This window comes from Sciurus vulgaris (assembly GCF_902686455.1).
Source record: "Sciurus vulgaris genome assembly, chromosome: 6".
NCBI classification, from domain to species: domain Eukaryota; kingdom Metazoa; phylum Chordata; class Mammalia; order Rodentia; family Sciuridae; genus Sciurus; species Sciurus vulgaris.
In genome coordinates this window covers 280,351-300,603 of record NC_136466.1, presented here as the reverse complement: position 1 = coordinate 300,603, position 20,253 = coordinate 280,351, and the positions used below count along the sequence as shown (strand labels likewise).

The 20,253-nt window shown below is 63.9% G+C and overlaps 1 protein-coding gene across 1 annotated transcript in view; it reads left to right on the top strand.

The window, feature by feature from the left end:
• OBSCN (obscurin, cytoskeletal calmodulin and titin-interacting RhoGEF) overlaps positions 1 to 20,253 on the top strand; it is a 147,531-nt gene that overhangs the window by 125,952 nt on the left and 1,326 nt on the right. The window contains exons 85-106 of the mRNA XM_079143430.1: positions 8,474 to 8,668; positions 9,783 to 9,882; positions 10,203 to 10,327; positions 10,675 to 10,787; positions 11,026 to 11,194; positions 11,387 to 11,468; positions 11,558 to 11,758; positions 12,373 to 12,433; positions 12,762 to 12,839; positions 13,126 to 13,298; positions 13,491 to 13,517; positions 14,026 to 14,178; positions 14,273 to 14,318; positions 14,702 to 14,779; positions 14,984 to 16,904; positions 17,459 to 17,533; positions 17,750 to 17,860; positions 17,940 to 18,107; positions 18,701 to 18,823; positions 18,978 to 19,148; positions 19,691 to 19,775; positions 19,965 to 20,204. Coding sequence (XP_078999556.1) covers positions 8,474 to 8,668; positions 9,783 to 9,882; positions 10,203 to 10,327; positions 10,675 to 10,787; positions 11,026 to 11,194; positions 11,387 to 11,468; positions 11,558 to 11,758; positions 12,373 to 12,433; positions 12,762 to 12,839; positions 13,126 to 13,298; positions 13,491 to 13,517; positions 14,026 to 14,178; positions 14,273 to 14,318; positions 14,702 to 14,779; positions 14,984 to 16,904; positions 17,459 to 17,533; positions 17,750 to 17,860; positions 17,940 to 18,107; positions 18,701 to 18,823; positions 18,978 to 19,148; positions 19,691 to 19,775; positions 19,965 to 20,204 — 4,495 coding nt within the window. The remainder of the gene's footprint in view (positions 1 to 8,473; positions 8,669 to 9,782; positions 9,883 to 10,202; positions 10,328 to 10,674; positions 10,788 to 11,025; positions 11,195 to 11,386; positions 11,469 to 11,557; positions 11,759 to 12,372; positions 12,434 to 12,761; positions 12,840 to 13,125; positions 13,299 to 13,490; positions 13,518 to 14,025; positions 14,179 to 14,272; positions 14,319 to 14,701; positions 14,780 to 14,983; positions 16,905 to 17,458; positions 17,534 to 17,749; positions 17,861 to 17,939; positions 18,108 to 18,700; positions 18,824 to 18,977; positions 19,149 to 19,690; positions 19,776 to 19,964; positions 20,205 to 20,253) is intronic.

Here is a 20,253-nt window from a genome sequence, read left to right as displayed (position 1 = left end):
GACAATCGGGACGTCTGTGGAGGGGCATCTACACTGAGGGCAGAGGACAGACAGTAGGGACATCTGTGGAGGAGTGTCCACACTGGGGGCAGAGGGCAGGACCACAGGGACATCTGGGATGGGCATCCACACTGAGGGCAGAAGGAAGGACAGTACGGACGTCTGCAGATGGGCATCCCCACTGAGGGCAGAGGGCAGGACAGTGGGGACGTCTGGGGAGGGGCGTCCACACTGTGGGCAGAGGGAAGGACAGGGGGTTCGTCTGGGGAGGGGTGTCCACACTGAGGGCAGAGGACACGATAGTGTGGACATCTGCGGAGGGGCATCTACACTGAGGGCCGAGGGAAGGACAGTGTGCACATCTGGGGAGGGGCGTCCACACTGAGGGCAGAGGGAAGGACAGAGTGGATGTCTGGGGAGGGCCGTCCACACTGAGGGCAGAGGGAAGGACAGAGTGGACGTCTGGGGAGGGGCATCCACACTGAGGGCCGAGGGAAGGACAGTGTGGATATCTGGGGAGTGGCGTCCACACTGAGGCAGAACTGATGGGAGAGTTGGATATTTGCCTTCCCTTCCCACTAGCAGAGCTGTCCTTGGGAGCCCACAGCACTCTGGCTCTCCCTCCCTGGTCCAGCTATTCCATCCTGGAGTCTCAGCCTGCAGGATAATGTTTAATGGAGTCACAAGATCTAGTGGTCCCATCAGGTCCTCCCACGGTCCCCTGGTGGGTGGACAGGACAGCCCCCTGTATCAGGGAGGGTCCCCAGTGTTTTTTCTGGGCTTCCTGTGGAGCTGCCCATTGCAGGGCTGTTTGGACGTGGTGACCCCTCTCCGGGGGCCCTGGAAGCAGAGCTGGACCCTCGTCTGGTGCAGCTCAGGTCCCACAGGAGGTTGGCTGGAATGTGTCCTCAAGCCCTCAACCTGGGCTCGTCTGTCGTGCCCAGCAGTCTGTCCAACCCAGGGCCTGTCACACAGGGTCTCTGTCCCCCTGGACCTTCAGAGAGTTGAACCCCCACACCCTAGAGCCCAGCCCAGGACTTCACGGCCACCGTGCTCGTGGCTTGCTCCAGGGGCACGTCCTTGTGTGAGCCTCAGTACCCGCCGCTGCCAAGTCCCTCTGCAATGAGTTTCCTCGTTTGGCCTGTGTCCCTGGGACTTGTGACGTTCACTGGCACCACACCCTGGGGATAGCAGTGCCATGTGTACCTGCTTCTGCCGCCACCGGCTCGTCCACTCCTGTGTATGACATTCTCATGGTCAGGGCCCTGCCCTTCTCGCCGGGCAGGAGTGTCCTCTGCAGTTGTTCTCTCGTTGGTCATACGGGTCTCCTTCTGGGAGGGGTGGCGGTGTGGGTAGCAGGCCCCCAGGTCCCACTGGTGCCAGGCACAAGGCCGAGGGCTGTTTCCTGAACACCATGGGCTCAGAGCCCCGTGCCTCCTGCTTCCTAACTCCTCTCCTGCTGCTTCATCTTAACCGGCGGCTCCGCAGCCAGAAGGGGCTCTGGCTGCTGCTGTCAGTGGCCGTTGACCAGGTCTGGGTGTCTGCACCAGGCCAGGATGCTGCTTTGCATGCCTGCAGCCCTCCTGTAGTTGCAGACTCACTGGAACTCAGAGCTGGTCAGGGGCAGTTGGGGACCATGAACAAAGTGCCAGCTTAGCCCAAGGTGTCCTGGCCCAGCAAGATGGAGCAGCAAGATGGGCCTCTGCCAAGGAGGACCAAGAAGCAGGCCCTTAGCTTTCCTGTCCTTCTGTGCACAGGGGCTTGCCTGCAGGTGGCACACAGGTTGTCCATGTGCCCAGCTGAGTCTAAGTACATATGGCTTCCTGACTGGATTTCCATCCCCCACCCTGGGGCCCCTTCCCTGTAGGAGCAGCCCATGAAAACAATGCACACATAGAAACACACATGTGCCTCAGTACATACATGCACATGTGCACATGCATGTGAATATACTTGTGTACATGTGTATGTGGGTGCATGTAAGCCCACCTGTGTGCACACATGTATGCAACGTACACACAAGTGCAGGCACACAAATGTAGTCAGCATGTCCTCAAAATGCACAGCACACAGTGTGTTTAATTCATATATTCCTCATCTGAGACAAAGTGGAAATGCCATCAATTGACTAAGGAAAGCCTGTCACAGTGTGGCAGTGCAGTGAAGCAGAAAATCCCCAGGAGCTGTGGGACCATGTCCCAGGACAGGCCACTTGACCTCACTGGCCACCTCCTCCACCTTCCCATTGGGCAGTGAGAGGCCGGCTGCAGTGGCCAAACCCAGGCCTGCCCCGCCACGAGAAGAGGCCTTGAGGTGGTTGGGAGTAGGTGCTGCCTAGTTCCAGCTGAGTTCCATCCACCCTGGAACTCTGGTCCCCAGTGGCGAGGTGGAACCGTAGGCCCCATGTGCTAGCTTTGGGAAGGGCATCAGCTGGGAAAATCAGGAGAGGCCACTGAGGTGGGGACTGCTGCCCTTCACACCCGAGCTCAGGCATCCACTGCATGCTCAGGCTCAGATGTGCCACTGCAGGATTCCAGCGTCCCTCCCCCCTGGAGACACCTCTTGGACTTAATGCACCTTTTGTAGTGGAGGCATCAGCCAACCTGGCCCCAGTGTGGCTGCTGGCCTGCTGTGTGGCCATGGGCCACCCTTCCCTCTCTCTAGGCCTCAGATTCTGTGTCTGAGAAGTCGGGCTACATGTGTAAGGACTTACAGGCTTCTGTCCACATGAGGAAAAGGCTGGGGCCTCTGAGTGGGCAGCAGAGGCAAGCTCTTCACTGCTCCACAGCCCCTGCATACTCAGGAAGGAGAGTGGGGTGCATGTTGTCACACCCCAGATTCTCAGGGCAAGCACTCTTACCCCCGTGCTGCAGCTGAGGGAAGTGGAGCTCCCAGCTGAGACAGGCTGCCTGGGGACACAGGGCCAGCAGGGCCTGACCAGTGTGCCTAAGGCCAGCAGGTGGCCACTCAGGGAACAGCCCAAGCGCTGGCTGCTCTGTAATCCTTGCTATTCCGACTGTTTTCTTTGTAGTCACTGAGCAGGAGACTAAAGTCCCCAAGAAAACCGTCATCATGTAAGTGCAGGCGTGTTCCTGACTGTCCTCGGACTGTAGTGCCCTGCATGCCACTAACTGCCTGAACCTTGCTGTGTGGCCTGGCCACTGCTTGCAGCAGCTGCACTAACAGCCTCGCCCACCTCGGACCACCAGTGCCTTGCAGATTCCTCACACAGCTGTGACCTCAGGTGCCTCCACGCGTCATGGTTCTGTGGCTCTGCACATGGCACAGTGTCTCACCAGAGTTCCACCAGCTAGGATGGGGCTGGAACAGAGCCACTTACCTCAGAGGGCCAGAGACAGACTCCTACCCCTGGGTAGAGTGTCATCCAACAGAACTTCCCGCAGTGGTGAGAATATTCTCTCTACACTGCCCACTGCGGCAGCCACTAGCCACGTGTGTCTGTTGAGCACATGAAGTGTCTGGTGCAGCTGAATAAATGAATTTTAGCAGTCTCCAAGCCCAAGCCTAACCAAGGTTCAGGAAAGTGAGGAAGGTCGGTTGCTCAGAGCTGGAAGTCAGCCGAGAGCCCATTTCCCCAGTGCCATGCCCATAGGGTCTTTCTTAATCCTTCAGTGCCCTTGCACTAGAGAAAATCTACACATGTTGGTGAACTGACTGAGGGAATCAGAGCTGGGTGAACTCACAGAACCCAGGCTTGCTTATGGCCTGGGCAGTCCTGGAGACTTCCATCGGAGGCATGCAGGTGGTGAGGGGAGCTGGAGGCAGGACAGGCTGTAGTTTTTATAGGCTACAGGCTGGGATACTCCAGGGTTGAAAACCTCCACTCCCCAGGGGCTGACTAGCTGCCAGAGGGGCCTGAAGTGCTGCTGAAGAATTCCATCATCAGAATTGATGAGGCCCTGGGTTAGCCCTTCCTTGATCTCCCTTCTCCCCTGAAGTAGGCTTCTCCTACTGTGCCACCCAACAGATGGGAATGGCTGGATTGGGTGACAAGCAGGAATGCCAGGGCCCCACACAGGTTACTGCTCCCTTCCCTCCACAGGGGGAGCATTGTAGAGACAGCCAGATCCCATTTGGGAAGCTTCAGAGGCAGCCCATTCCTTGGCAGGCAGGACTGGGGATAGGAAGCGTCCTGAAGTCCAATTCAGTCCCAGCTCTGGGAAGTGGCCACCTTCATCCTGCAGAGAAGGCTGTGCCCCCTCAGCTGGGTAAAGTAGGGGGCAGCTGCCAAACACAACATGGTCCCCAGAGGCAGAGCACACAGGGAAGGGCACTGGGGGACCAGGGGACACCAGAAGGAAGCAGGGCCTACTGCCCTTGGTTCTAGGAGCTGTGCTGTTATCTGGTGCACCTTGGTTGCCCGTGTACCACTTGCAGGCAGCAGTGAGGCTGGTGATGGCGAGACTTTGGGAGGTGTGGGCAGCTGCCTGGCCCCACTCTGCCCTGGTCCTGCAACCCCTGCAAATTGGATAGCATGAGGTCAGCATGAACTTGGACTGGGTTCCCTGAGGTGGGCAGGCTCTGAGTCCACTGCAAGCAGATGCCCCAGTCTGGGTGAGAGAACGCAGGCATGGGTCCTGAAGGACGTCCCCTGGAGCCTCAGCCTCCCTACCAGTCAGTGGAGTTGGAGTTGGACATTCCCTTCCTGTTGGACAAGGGTCAGGGAATGTAGGGTTCATTATTGCTGTGCACCCTGATGGGTGGCCACATGTCTCTGGGCCTGTCCCTGGGGCAACCCTTCTTGGAACCCTAAGTTAAACATCAACAACAACAAAATGCTGAGAGAGAGAGAGAGCGCACCAGTGCCTTGGTCACAGCCTCCCTCAGCCTGAGCCTGCTCCCTGCCTGTGGCCCACTTCATCTCAGCTCCCAGTGGGGTCAGGATCACTGGAGCCAGAGGAGGACCTGGGCTGGCCATTGCTTTGCTGACCCTTGGATCTGGGCTGCTGTGAGCCTGTCACTCTGTCCATGCCTGTAAAGGGGATTAGAACCACTCATGGCTGTTGCCAAGACAGGCCAGAGCCGCTGAGTCGCTCGCATACCTGATGTGCATTCCTGTGCCATTGGCCTTGAGTTCTGCCTCTCCCACCTTGGGAGATGCCAGCCAGGTAGGGGACGGGGCCGTCTGGAGCTCAGTGTTCAGCCAGGCTCTCCCCTTGGCCTGCTGGGGCCTCACTGGCCTCAGATACAGAGGCCAGGAGCACAGGCCACAGGCCAGGGGCCTGTCACTCACCAAGGATCTCAAGGCATGCAGGCACTTCCCTAGCAGCAGGCTGGGCACCCTGAGGTCCAGAGCAGAAAGCCTGCTGGAGGGAGGTGCCTCCATACGTCTTGGGACTGCAGACCAGAGCTTGGGCTTAGCCATGTGAAGCATTGTGCTTTGTTTCCTTGGCCTTTTGGCTGGGGGTCTGCAGGTTGGGCTGAGGAGCATGTGCAGGAGTTTGCGCACTCACCCTCCTGCCCCTTTGTACGTTGACCTGGTCTCTGGCATGTGCTAATGGCATGGAGCTGGTGAGGCTACAGGACTCTGTGCCCATTTCCTCTTGGGCCCTCTCTCCTGCCAGAGAGGAGACCATCACCACTGTGGTGAAGAGTCCCCGCGGCCCACGACGGTCCCCCAGCAAGTCCCCCTCCCGCTCGCCTTCCCGCCGCTCCACCAGCCCGCAGAGGCCAGGCCTGTTGACCCCTGACCTGCTGTTCCCGCCGGGGTCCAGCCAGCCACGCAGGCCTGAGGCAGAGCCAGGCCGGAAGCCCACTGTGCCCACACTGTACGTGACAGAAGCCGAGGCCCCCTCCCGCTCCCTGCCAGGGGGTGCCGGGCCCCAGCACAAGTGGGTGGAGGTCGAGGAGACCGTGGAAGTCCGCGTGAAGAAGTCGGGGTCTCGGACTGCGTCTCCTGCCAGGGTGGCTCCTAGAGGCGTTGGGGGGCTGCTCTTCACACTGCCCAGTGGGGCCCCAGGAGGGGACCCCAATGCCAACAACTCCAACAATAAGCAGCTGGTCCAGGAGCCCCAAGCCCAGGGTCCAGCTGTGGCTCATGTTGGGGAGCCCCTGGTCTTCTGTGTGGACTGGGCTGCTTCCGGAGTAGTCAGTCCTGAGCCAGAGGAGACTAGGGCTTCCCTCCAAGATGGAGGCATGGAGGAGGCAAGAAGAGAGGACGAGGCAGGGGGCCCTTCTGTGGTTGAGGAGCCCCAGCATACAGACGGTCTTTGCAGCCGTGGCCCCAAGATCCTCACGCACAATGGTCGTTTGCTGACCCTGGCCGACCTGGAAGACTATGTGCCCCAGGCGGGGGAGACCTTTGGCTGCCGTGGCCCGTCGCCCAGCACCGCGGACGACGCACCCTGCGAGGTGTCCGTGCTCCAGAGAGAGATCAGCGAGCCCACCGTGGGGCGGCCAGTCCTGCTCAATGTGGGGCGCCCACCAAGACACGCAGGCATGCCTGGCTTCTTCAGGCCAGGACCTCAGGTCCACAGCCCTGAGGGCCTGTCCTTCCACGTGCGAGGGGCCTGTGCTGGGCCTGTGGGCGGCACTCCCTGGACCTCCTCCTGCACCCGGGTCCAGCACTCTGTGGATGGAAACCAGAGCAGCTTCAAGACAGAGGTCTCCACCCAGATGGTCAACTTGGGGACTGTGGGAGAGACCGTCACTCTACACATCCGCCGGGATGGGGACGAGGCCCCTGGCCCCTCCCAGGGCTGAGGCCACACACCCTGGAAGACTCAGGGGGCCAGGGCACTCTTCCTGTGCTGCGCTCGCAACGCGGGGCCCGCGCCCTGCTGGGCACCAGCACCTGGCCCCAGGAACCTGCTCACCTCAGTTGCCCATGCTCAGCTCTTCTAGCCTGGGGTCAGCCTGCCCTGCTCTCTGTCCTGGGCCCTTCCTACCTCACTGGACTTTGGTCCTCAGCAAGGAGGCCCACGGTGCCTGCATTGCTGGATGCGCTGAAGCCCTTCAAGAGAGGCCTGGCCAGGGCAGCTCAGAGGCCCCAGCTCTGTGTTGTTCCTTCTGGCCTGCAGGAACTCTGGACACGGATGTGGACTTGGGCGTGTGTCCTGCTTCCACTGGGCACAGCTTGCCTGTCCCCAGGCCCCCCAGGCCACACGGAGGCCTGTGTGGCTCACAGCAGCTCTGCAGGGTGGGCGTGGGTCCGGTCGGGAGGCCTGTGCACTGGCTGATAAAAGCAATACACCAACTCTCTGCGCCTCCTCTCTCCTTGCTCCTGCACGCTGCCGCTCAGGGTCCCCCACGGGTAGCCCTGGGTGGGCCCATACCACCCGCCCTTGCTCCTCCACTAGAAGGTCACAGCTGGGGCTGCCCAGGTCCCCTGATTGGCTCTCGTGTGCCCAGGTGGGCTTCTGGCAGCACAGGACCAGCTGGCTCCCAGGCAGGGGCTGTGGGGCTGGTCCTATGATACACGTTGTGACCAGAACAGCCCATAATCGTCCTTCTAGCCCGCCTGGCAGCTGAGGCTGTTGTCAGGACAGACGTGGTGTGGGGTGTGATGTGGTGACCACATGCGGCCCGAGTTCTTGGCATCTAGGGGTTTACCCCATTGTCCCCAGCTGAGGTGACCCAGGACAACTCGGCATCAGTCAGAGGGATGGGAACAGCTCTCTGCTGAACTCCAGCCCGAGGCTTCCCAGGGCCCACTGACCTCGTGGAGTGGGGAAGGGGAGGATGGGCCCCCTGACCCCACAGAGGGCAGCCTGGAGCTGCCTCTCCATCCTGGGTGTCCCGGGGTACAGCAGAGCTCCTCCTTGGCAGGGGCTCGAGGAGGACTGGGGAGTGGTCAGCATCCTCAGGCACACGTGGGAGACTGCAAAGGGTTGGCAGGTGGAAGGGCAGGGCCACACTCAGTAGGGGCCTGGGGAGTTCTGCAGGGACAGATGGGAGGCCAGGGAAGGGGCAGGGAGGAGTGGCCTGGACTGGGTGCAGGTGGGGGGTGGAAAGCCACTGTGTGGAGGGAGAGGGGCTAGGACAGGGCTGCCCTGGGAGGCGGGTCTGTCCCCAGGAAGGGGGCCTGTGGCTCTGGCCACCAGGACACCAGCCCCAAGGTTCCCCTGGCCCATGACGTGGTGTCTGCTGCCCTCAGGTTTGGAGCTGGGGTCCAGAGCCAGCCTTGAGGGACAGCCAGCCTTGGCATGGAGGGTGCCTGGGATTGGAGGCAGATGGAGGGTGAAGGTGGTGTCCAGGTCCCCTGGCCTAGGAGAAGTTCTCCGTGGGCACCTGGGGGAGGACAGGCCTGAGTTCCAGGGGAGGAAGCAGCTGGCCCCAGCCTGGGTTCTAGGGCTCCTGTGGTGACCAGCCTCCGCCCCAGACAGTGGGAAGCGGGTGGGAGGGTCCGCCCGCCAGCTGTCCCTGACTGGGATGGTCTCTGGAGCCTCCTGCCTGGGAATGGGTCCCACCAGCCCTGGGCCTTACCTCCTGCTGCTGACCCACCTCTTCACAGGTGCCCCCCAGGAGGTCTCCACCCACCCCTCCCTTGAAGCCGACCAGGAAATCACACCTGTGCTGTGGAGACTGCTGGGCCCCGAGGCTCGGGGCCCTTCTGCAGGGGACGTTGCCAGCCCCGGCTCTGGGGAGCCACGGACACTTCAGGAGGCTGGCCCCCAGGCCCCAGGCACAGAAGCCTCCGGCGCACCAGGTAAGCCCTGCAGGGAGCTGCTGAAGGACCCATCCTCTGCTGACCCTGTCTCTGGCCAAGGAGTGTCCTTGGGCTCTGAGTTTGCACGTGGCTGCCCAGCATCCTCAGCACGGTCAGTTAGGTGCAGGCCTGTCCCAGGGTCCCTCTCAGGCCCTAGAGTAAGGCAGCTTCATCTTATTTGTCACCACCACCAGCAGTGATGGGCTGGTGCCCACAGGGATGGAAGGACAAGACCAGGGAAGGCAGCCTGGCCTCCTTAGTCACCCAGCCACCGTAGGAAGGGCTGCTGGATCAGAGTGGCCCACTGAGTTCCACTGAGTTCTGGTGAACATGGTGACGGAGCAGACAAACCCCCTGGTGTTGCTGGGCCTGTCTGGGGCTGTGGTCACCATTGTGACCTCCCTCCACCACTGCCTGTGTTGCTCCAAAGCGCAGCCTTGCTCCAGCCCTGAACTCAGAGGCTCGGCACATTGCCTCTCCCGCCCACCCCAGCACTGGCCACTGCCTGGGACGCCTCCAGTGCACTGCAGCTGCCGCAGAGCCCCAGAGGAGCCTCCCAGCTGGGACCTCAGCCCCCCGGGCACCACCGCTTGCTTTGGCCATCCGAGGCCCTCCTTTTCTAGCCAGGCTGCTGGGCTGTCCTGTGTTTTGTCCCTGGCCACTGATGGAGTGGGCCTTACCTGTGTGCTGTGGCCATAGTGCAGCTTCTAGTGCCGGGTGATGTCACCTGCAATCTCTCCTGCCCTTGGCACCCAGGGTGAGGGATACAGCCACCTACCCAGCAAGGTCAGGGGACCTGAGCTGTCCGGGTATGCCCTGGATGGCAGCCCAGCTGGTGGGCAGGGACACTGAAGTCGGTGGCCCTGGCTGGGCAGATGCCTGCAATCTGGACCCCAGTGTGTACCTACTGAGGTGTAGGATGAAGCTGGGCCTTGGGGACAGTTCTCACCCAGAGTCCCAAGTCCCTGCAGCCTGTGGTCTTGCTGAGCACATCTTACCTAGCCTGGCGATGTGGGGACCCATCCTCCTGGGCAGCACACGGGGCCAGGGAGGGTCCTCCAAGCCCCAGCCCAGCTCCGTCCAGCTCCGTCTCGCAAGGCTTCTTATCTCCCAGCAGCTGAACCCCCAGAGGCGCCCCAGCCTCTTCCCCGGGAAGTCCAAGAGCAGGAGACGGTGGCTCATTCTGGGGCCCAGGAACGGACCGTGCCCATCCGGTAACCTCCCCCAGCCAGCGGGGTCATGGGATGGGCAGCCCTACCAAGGACATCCGTGGGTGGGCAGGGCAAGGCCATCCACACCGGCTGTGCCGCGTGGAGGTAGCAGGGTGGTCCTGTGGCCTCCTGCACGCTCCCTGACTGCCCCAGGCCAGGCCCGCGGGCGGGAAAGGCCAGCCTCAGGGCAAGAGGAGCCGGGAGCCCTGCAGCAAGGGCCAGGGCCCCGCTCTGCACAGCGCGTCCCACCACATGCGGGGACAGCGGGGGACTCCAGCTCGTCACCGCTGGCCAGCACGGGCTCACCTGCTCTGTGATTCCAGGGTGGAGGGCGCCGCTTGGCCAGGGGCAGGTGCCAGACAGCTGCTGTGGGACGTCCACAGCCGTGTGGTCACAGAGACCACACGAAGGACCTACGTATACCAGCCCACGGACACCAGCACCACAAGTATGGGGGCAGGGTGGGGCCCCGCCACGGTGACCGGGCGTGAAGTGCCCTGGGGGTCGCGCTGAGGGTGGAGGGCCCCAGGTCCCCGCCCCTCTCGTGCTGCTGTGAGGAGGGGTTCCGGGAGAGGGCACTGCAGACAGGCGTCTGCGGGACCAACCCCAGAGAGCCAGCAAGTCCCTCCTGCCTGGCCTCCTGCCCTGTGCCGGCCAGCTGAGGGAAAGCAGGGAGCACAGTTGGATGGAAGGGAGCACTTCCCTGCTGTCAGGGGCTCCGTCGCCTCACTGACCACATGTGTGGGCCATACAGCCTGGAGTCCCCCCCATGGCCCCCTCCCCACCTCTTCCCAGGGCCCCCAACCATGCAGGTCACCATCGAGGATGTGCAGGTTCAGGCGGGTGGCACGGCGCAGTTTGAGGCTGTCATTGAAGGGCAGCCCCAGCCCACGGTGACATGGTACAAGGTAGGAGCTGGCCCAGGGAGGCAGGCTGGGGCCCTCCAGCAGGAGGTGCCTATGTGTGCATGCCTGGGTGTGAAAGTCCACCTCGCCATCCCTGCCCCGGGCTGGGCATGGGGCTGGACCTGGGGCTGGGCATGGGGCTGGCCATGGGGCTGGACCTGGGGCTGGGCCTGGGGCAGGTGCCCGCTGGAGGGTGGGTGCCAGGATGGGCTGATGGTGGCCTGGCCTGCCGGTGTTCCAGGACAGTGTCCAGCTAGAGGACAGTGCCCGGCTGAGCCAGCGGCAGGATGGCACCACCCACTCCCTGCTGCTGAAGGACGTGGCCCCGCGAGACGCCGGCGTCTACACCTGCCTTGCCCGCAATGCTGCAGGCCAGGTGCTCTGCAAGGCGGAGCTGCTGGTCCAGGGGGGTGAGTCACAGACCCCGCCAGGCCTGGGGCATGGGTCTCCACCTGGCATCCTCGGTCCTCTTGGGGACACCTGGCTCATGGGTTCCTGTGGTGCCACAGGCCCAGGGAACCGCTTGCCAGCCCAGCAGCATTGGGGAGCAGGGGCAGGGCAGTGGCCTCTGCCGTACTGACCGACTTCTGCGCTGACCGTAGGGGACAGTGAGCCAGACTCCGAAGAGCAGAGCCATCGGAGGAAGCTGCACTCCTTCTACGAGGTCAAGGAGGAGATTGGGAGGTACGACCCAGCCCCTCTCTGGCCCCGGAGACACCCAGGACCCAAGGCACAGTGTGTCCATCCTGGTCCCCCTATTCCCTCCTCCCCAGAGGCGTGTTTGGCTTCGTGAAAAGGGTACAGCACAAAGGAAATAAGATATTCTGTGCTGCCAAGTTCATCCCCCTGCGGAGCAGAACTCGGGCCCAGGCGTACCAGGAGCGCGATGTCCTGGCCACACTCAGCCACCCGCTGGTCACTGGGCTGCTGGACCAGTTCGAGACCCGGAAGACCCTCATCCTCATTTTGGAACTGTATCCTTCCCCTAGCCCCTGGGGGGAGGAAGCGTGCAGTGGGCACCGGGCTGGGGATCAGAGGAGTTGTGTGCTCCCGGGCCTGGCTGGGTGTGAGCATCAGCCCCGCTGCCTGTGGCTGATGCTGGGTAAGAGGCAGCCCTGTTCTTCCCACTTGCGATGGTGTTGGTCAGGGGGTTCTTCCTCTCTGAGGATTTTCCATGGGGTCGGTGGCTGGGCTGGTCCTGAGGGTCCAGATGTCCTTTGGAGATGACCAGGGGTCTCCTCCCATGGGTGACCTCTTAGATGTAGGAGAGGAGTGTCCTACACAGGTCACTCTGGGTCTCTGATTGAGGGTCTCAGTGTGGAGGGCCTGTGTGCTGGACCTGCTCCAGTGCTCCTGGACGTCTCCCCACTGAGGAGGGATTTGTGCAGAGAGCCCAGGATGCCCCCACCCCACCACTGCCCTGTGGCCTCAGTCCCAGGGTCTGCCTGCAGCTCCCCTCCTCAGGGCTGGGTGCCCATCGCCTCAACCTGCACGCCAGCACCCCCAGCCCTGACCGCAGGAGCCCTGTGCTGGCCACCTCTCTGTGAGGGGGTTCCCGCCTCAACAGCTTTCCTTGACTACGCCCCAGCTGCTCGTCCGAGGAGCTGCTGGACCGCCTTTTCAAGAAGAGCGTGGTGACGGAGGCAGAGGTGACCGGGGCCTGCCTGCCGCTGGCCTGAGCTGCATGCCGGTCCCAGTCCCACTCAGAAGCAGCCACCCAGACGTGGCCCAGGCACAGCCTCCCTGGATCCCAGACCCCGTGGCTCCCGGGCTCCCCGCCAAGCATGCCCTGCCCTGCCCAGGCGCAGCTCCTTGCACACCTTCCTCATCTCTGGGGGTCTCCCTGGCTTTGGGGCATGTAGGGCTCAGGATGCCACCTGCCCTGTGGGCCTGTCCCAGGTGCTGGACTGGGGCACTCTAGCAGGAAGAGTGCAGCGGAGGCCGAGGGCCCTGACCTGAGCACGGCCTTTGCCACAGGTCAAGGTCTACATCCAGCAGCTGGTGGAGGGACTGCACTATCTGCACAGCCACGGGGTCCTCCATCTGGACATCAAGGTACCTCCAGAACCTGGGGTGGCAACAGAGGGGAGTCCTGGGCCTGCAGGCTGGGAAGGGATAGTCCTCCCAACAGGGCTTGCTGCCCAGGAGGCCCAGGAGCACACTACTTCCTGGCACCCGGTCTCTGGGTCTGCTCTGCGGGAGCAGGGGCTCTCCTCCACCTGCCCAGCCTGACCTGGGGCTCCCCGGGCCCCACATTGGCCTTGTGGACCCCGAATGACTCCTCAAGACCCGGAAACCCCAGGTGGCATGACCTCATAGGCTCCCCAACACTTTCTGACAGCCCCCCAATATCCTGATGGTGCATCCTGCTCGGGAAGACATTAAAATCTGCGACTTTGGTTTTGCCCAAAAAATCACTCCTTCGGAAGCACAGTACAGCAAGTACGGCTCTCCGGAGTTCGTGTCCCCTGAGATCATTGAGCAGACGCCTGTGAGCGAGGCCTCTGACATTTGGTGAGTGGCCACACTGTGTCAGGATGGTGGCTCTCCTACCCCCTGGGGAGGCATCCAGCGGCCCAGCAGCCAGCCGGAGGGTCCACTCTGAACTTGTGCCTCCTCTCTAGCCCTGGGCACCCCTGCCTCCTCACACAGATCCTCTGGCTGTGGGCCAGACCTGGGTGGCTCACAGTGGTCTTCTTTCTGCAGGGCCATGGGGGTCATCTCCTACCTCAGGTGAGCACAGCCTGTCCTTGTCAGCTGCTTCTCCAAAGCCAACCCCTCCCTGCAGAATCCTGAGGGCCACGTGTGCTGCTGGCCGCGCCCCAGACCAGAGACCCAAGAGCCCAGGGGCAGCTATCTTGGGAACAGGCGGTCAGCCAACCCTGATAAGAGGCTCCTGCCTAGTGCTTCTCGCAACACCTGCCATCACCAGGCAGTGCCTCCCTGCAGGGTCTGTGGGATTTGTCCAGAGTCCACTCATAATGATGCTGGTGGTCAGGCTGAGCCTTGACCTCCTCCTCCTTGACCAAGAAATGACCCCACCTCAGACAGACTGGTGCCTACCCTAGGCCGACCCGGACCCCTGCCCGCCTGAGTGGACCCTAACCCTAGTCTGAGCCCAGACACCACAGAGGCTTGGCCCAAGCCGAGCTGGGGTCTCTGGAGAAACCCAGGACACCTGCCGGTGGACACTGGCCCTTCCCCAGGGCTTTGTTTGAGGGAAGACCCTGCCTGTTTCCAGCCTGACCTGCTCCTCCCCGTTTGCGGGGGAGAGTGACCGAGCCACCCTCCTGAACGTGCTGGAGGGGCGGGTGTCCTGGATCAGCCCCGTGGCTGCCCACCTCAGCGAGGATGCCAAGGACTTCCTCAAGGCCACGCTGCAGAGGGCCCCAGAGTGAGTGCATGCCTCTCTTGCCCGCCCAGGGTGCAGCCAGCCCTGCCCAGGGCCCACTGGCTGCCGGCCTACCTGGGCTCTGCTCTCCCTCCAGGGCCCGGCCCAGTGCCTCCCAGTGCCTCGCCCACCCCTGGTTCCTGGTGAGTAGGCCCAGCTGGCTCAACTGCAGGCCTGCGGGGAGGGGAGCCCAGGCCGAGGGGCGCGAGCGCCTGTCCAGGCCTCAGGCTGCATCGGCACATGTGGTGGCCGGCACCCAGGCCCTGGCCCCACTCAGACAGTTGTCCCTTCAGACAGGCAGGAGGTCCTGAGGCCCTCACAGAAGAACTGCCAGGGGGTCAGGAATATGGGCCCTGTGACCCCTGGCCTTTGCCCTGCCCTGTCTGGGCAGAGTTAGACGAGCCCCATGAGGCCCAGGGATGAGGGCAAGTTCAACCACCCCTGCCCAGCTGGGCCTCCATCCCAGGAGGGGTCCCACCAGGGTGCTGGGGTCTCTCCTCAACGTGGCCACCCCCTCACACCCCAGAAGTCCATGCCTGCGGCAGAGGCCCACTTCATCAATACCAAGCAGCTCAAGTTCCTGCTGGCCCGGAGTCGCTGGCAGGTGAGCTGTCCCAGTGGAAAGGGGGCGAGGGGCGGGGGGACCAGGCCCAAACCTGCTGTCTGCGCCCCAGTCCTGCGCACCTCCTCCTGGTCTGGGCGCGAGTGCGCTGGGGCAGAGAGGTCTCCGGGCGGCTGGCAGAAGCCAAGGGCCCCTGGGAACCCGAAGGGGGCCTGCCCCGCCCGCTGACGCTCCTGCCGCCCCCAGCGCTCCCTGATGAGCTACAAGTCCATCCTGGTGATGCGCTCCATCCCGGAGCTGCTGCAGGGCCCGCCAGACAGCCCTTCCCTGGGAGTGGCCAGGCACCTGCGCGCAGACGCCAGCGGCTCCTCCAGCTCCTCCTCCTCCGACAACGAGCTCGCCCCCTTTGCCAGGGCCAAGTCGCTGCCACCCTCCCCGGTGACCCACTCCCCGCTGCTGCACCCACGGGGCTTTCTGCGGCCCTCCGCCAGCCTGCCGGAGGAGGCGGAGGCCTGCGCGGGTCCCACGGAGGAGGCCGCGGCGGCCTCCCCGCAGGGCGCTGCGCCGGTGGCCTCGGGCTGCGTGCCGCGGCACAGCGTCATCAGCAGCCTGTTCTACCAGCAGGCGGGCGAGGGCTCCGAGCGGGGCGTCCTGGCTCCCGGAGGCCGCCGGCACGCGGCCAGGAGGCGGCACCTGCTCAAGGGCGGGTACTTCGCCAGGGCCCTGCCGGGTCTGCGCGAGCCGCTGATGGAGCACCGCGTGCTGGAGGAGGAGGCCGCCCGGGAGGAGCAGGCCGCGCTGATATCCAGGACGCCCTCCTTTGAGACGGCCCTACGCCTGCCCAGCGCCAGTGCCCGCGAGGCCCCTGGCCGAAGCCACTCCCTGGACCATGACCCTACAAGTGCCACCAGCCCCTCCAGGGAGGCCTGCACTGAAGGACAGTGTCCTCCCACAGCCTCCACAGGGGGTGCTGGTGGGGCCTCTGCCAGGGCCCCGGGGAGGCCCAAGCTGTTTCCATCTCCTGCTGGTGACGCAGGGCCTGCTCAGCAAGAGGAGTCATCCAGGCCAGAGCAGGAGGCCCCCTCCTGTCCCCCTGAGCAGGGTTCTGTCCCGCAGAAGGGCTGTGGCCCGTGGTCACCACAGGCTCCTGGCTCTGTGCCTCCAGGGTCTGTCAAGGAGGTGTTCTTGGACGCCCCGTCCCCAGCCCAAGCAAGCCTCCTTCCGGGCTCCAAGAGGGACCCTGACAATGTCCCTCTCCCTGGGGGGCCCTGGACCAGCTCCACCAGCTGCCCGGAACGAACCTGCCCCATGGGCATGGGGCCCAGTCCCTCCCCAGACACCAGCAGCTTGTCCCAGGAGGCTGGGCGTTCCCCTGACTCCACACCCCCCTTACCACGGCCTCAGGAGCAGGCCACCACCCGGAAGTTCTCTCTGGGGTCCCGCGGGGGCTATGCGGGGGTGGCGGGCTATGGCACCTTTGCCTTTGGTGGGGATGCAGGCGGCATGCTGGGACAGGGTCCCTTGTGGGCCAGGATGGCCTGGGCTGTGTCCCAGTCCTCAGAGGAACAGGATGAGGCTGGGGTGGGGAGCCCCCAACCCCAGGCCAACTTGGGGCGGGGGTCTGAGACCAGAGCGGCTCCCCTGAGGGCTTCCCCGGAGCTGACCCTGTGGGAGGAAGATGGGCAGGTGTCCCTGGTGCAGATCCGGGACCTGTCAGGGGATGCAGAGGCTGCGGACACTGTGTCCTTAGACATTTCTGAGGTGGATCCCGCCTACCTCAACCTCTCTGACCTGTATGACATCAAGTACCTCCCGTTCGAGTTCATGATCTTCAGGAGGGTCCCCAAGCCCTGGGAGCAGCCAGAGCCGCCCTCCCCTGAGGCCGAGGCTGGGGAGGAGCTGGCAGAGTTCCCTGAGGCCTCGTGGCCCTGGCCCGGGGAGCTGGGCCTGCGAGCTGGCCTGGAGATCACAGAGGAGCCGGATGACCTGGAGGCACTGCTGGGGGAGGCTGCCGCCAGCAGGAAGCGCAAGTGGTCCCCCTCCCGCGGCCTCCTCCAGTTCCCCGGCGGGTGCCTGCCGCTGGAGGAACCCCCGGAACTGGGGCTGCGCCAGAGGGTGAAGGCTTCCATGGCTCACATCTCCCGGATCCTGAAGGGCAAGCCGGAAGGTGACCCCCTCCTCCTCCCACATCCAAGTGTCCTTGGGTCACTCACCCTTTCATGCCAAGGATCCACCACTAGGGTCCTGCGGGCTCCCCTCCCTGCTGCTGCTGCCCCACCTCCCAACTGCACCCTGGCCTCTGCCTGAGTCCCGGGACACCTCTGCTGATCTGAACCTACCTTGCTGGGCGTGTGCGACCAGCCTGGAGAGAGCTGCAGGGGTGGGCCTCTGGGGAGAGGGTCTACCAGGACCCCAGGCCCTCTGACCCAGGAGCCTCTACGGTCCACCCTCAGTGACCTCGGCCCCCAGCAATCCCCTCCTGCGCCTGTGACCCCGGCTGCAGGCCTCTTAGAGCCCCCAGCAGCCCCACCGCTGAGGGAGGTGGGAACCACGTCCAACCCGTCTTCACGGCCCCGGGGTCCCCGGCGTCCCGGGCTCTAGTCTGTTGAAATCTGGAGAGGGCCTGCTGGGAGTGGAGGCAGGGGCTCTTCCCAGTGTGAGCGAGCTGGTGCTCCAGAGCACAGGCCTCCCTACGGAGGCTCCAACTCCTCCTTCCTGCAGGTCTGGAGGAGCCCCCCAGGAAGAAGGCAGGCCTGGCTTCCTTACGGCTGTCAGGTTTGAAGGGCAGGGACCAAGGTGAGCAGCCCCACTGCCTCAGGGATCCTTGCCCAACTGCCATCGTGCCTAGGCCAGAGGGGCAGGTCCCCACCGACCTACAGGGCTCAACCCCAGAGGCGGCCGGGCATGGGGGCTGAGCAATCTTGGAGGTCCTCCAGGAGGAGGCAGTGTTGAGTCCCGCCCACACTCTGGCCTGGAGTTTCCCCCTGAAGGCTCTTCTTGCCTCCTCCTCAGCACCAACCTTCCTGAGGGAGCTCTCAGATGAGACCGTGGTCCTGGGGCAGTCGGTAACCCTGGCTTGCCAGGTGTCAGCCCAGCCAGCTGCCCAGGCCACCTGGAGTAAAGGTAAGGGGTTGGGGCCAAGCAGGTGAGTAAGGGCCCTCACTGTCTGGGGGAAACTGAGGCTGGCTCTGTGCTGTCACAGACGGGGCCCTCCTGGAGAGCAGCAGCCACCTCCTCATCTCCTCCACCCTGAAGAACTTCCAGCTGCTGACCATCCTGGTGGTGACTGCTGAGGACCTGGGCACGTACACCTGCCGTGTGAGCAACCCTCTGGGCACAGCGGCCACCACAGGCGTCCTCAGGAAGGCAGGTGCGTGGGCTCTGCTGGAGGTCTCTGCCCGGCCAGGCGGGCTGGGCTGGGGGTGCCAGAGCCCCACTCCATGAGCTGGACTGTTTCACTCCCTTGGGAAATGACCACAGGGATGTCCGCGAGCATGGCACACCACCCCAGCCCAGCCCTCCAGGAGGGCAGGAGGCAGGAGGCCCGTCCTGTGTCTCCCTCCGTGTCAAGTCAGGAGCTCGGCGTGAAGTGCCTGGGGTGTGCCCACAGCAGGATGACTGCTGGGACTCCCAACCTGACCTCAGGCCCTTTGCTGGGCATTCAGCAAAGCTTAGCAACCAGGACAAGTCCCCCAGACCGGGGCCTGGGCCACTGCACCGAGTCCTGAGCACACACGGGCGCAGGGCTGGTCAGGAGGTCGCCTGGCGGGGAGGGCTGGGCAGACTCTGACTGCCGCCAGGAGAGGTCAGGCCCCTTCTCCGGTGTCTTTCAGGACCTCACCCCCCGGATGGCACTGGGGAGGGCAGGCTGAGGTTGCTGGAAGTGAGGGAGGGCAGCAGGGCCAGCTAGAAATCGGCCCCGGGGGTCAGGGGCTCACCCTGACCATGTCTGGCCTCTGGCAGAGCGCCCCTCATTCTCCCCACGCCCGGACATCGGGGAGGTGTACACGGATGGGGTGCTGCTGGTCTGGAAGCCTGTGGAGACCCATGGCCCTGTGACATACATCGTGCAGTGCTGCATAGAAGGTACGGGGCCCTTTGCCCTCTCCTCCCGGGGCCTGAGGCTCAGGTCATGCCCCCGGGTCAGCGTGGAGGGCCCGTGCACCCCGGCGGCCCTGTGCCTGTGGGTGCCTCTGGGAAAGGTCTCTCCTCCTCCCTCCCCCACTGCCTCTTGCTCCAGGCGGTACCTGGACCACGCTGGCCTCTGACATCTTCGACTGCTGCTACCTCACCAACAAGCTGTCCAGGGGAGGCTTGTACACCTTTCGGACAGCGTGTGTCAGCAAGGCAGGAATGGGCCCCTACAGCAGCCCCTCCGAGCAGGTCCTCCTGGGAGGGCCCAGCCACCTGGGTGAGCTTCCCTTGGGCAGCCAGTGGATGGACGGCTGCAGGTCAGAACCGACACTGCTGCCCACAGTCCCTGTGGGGGCCACTGCTCCTGCACTAGCATTCTAGTGCTAGGGACAGGGAGCTCCCGTCCTTCGGCTCCCTTCACCTGCCCACACGTGTGCTCCACACCAGCTGGGGAGCAGGCAAGCCCACCCTGTGTCACCCCAAGAGTCAGCAGTGACTTCCTGCGAGCTAGGTCTGGGTGGGGTGGAAGAGTGGTGTGATCGATTAGTAGTGTCTGCCATGGGCTCAAGAAAGGTGGCATGATGCCCTGGCTGTCCCTGGTCCGTCCTGGAATGTCCCTGCCACTCACTTGTGATGAGGGTTTTGCTTGTCCTGTCCTGAATCCAGGTTCCCTTCTCTCCTACAAAATGACCCAAGGGAGAAGAGGTTAGAGTGGGAACTGGAGGAGGGCCACTGTCTGGTGCCGGGGGAGAAGTGCGGGAAGAGGAGGGAGCTGGTGTTGGGCCCCTCCTGAGCCTGTCACCTGCCCCTCCCCAACAGCCTCTGAGGAGGAGAGTGGCCAGGGAAGACCGGCCCCGCCCCTCCCCAGCACCAGGACCTTCGCCTTCCAGATGCAGATCCGGAGGTGCAGGGAACTCTGGGGCAGTGGGGGTGGCGCCGGTGCCTCAGCCTGCCCCGCTGGCTCTCCATGCCCCCCCCCACCCCTGCTTGGCACCTCTTCCCTGGGGTCTGGTCGCTGCCCCTGCTGAGCTTGGTCCCTGGGTCCTGAGTGTGTGGGGGCCACTCAGGTCCTGCCGGTGTCTCTCTCACCCAGGGGCCGCTTCAGCGTGGTCCGGCAGTGCAGGGAGAAGGCCAGCGGGCGGGCCCTGGCCGCCAAGATCGTGCCCTACAGGCCCGGGGACAGGGCGGCGGTGCTGCAGGAGTACCACGCACTCAAGAGGCTGCGCCACCCGCACCTGGCCCAGCTGCATGCCGCCTACCTCAGCCCCCGGCACCTGGTGCTCATCCTGGAGCTCTGCGCTGGGCCTGAGCTGCTCCCCTGCCTGGCCGAGAGGTGGGGCAGACGGATGGACGGACAGCGGGTGGATGGGCTGCGGCCACCT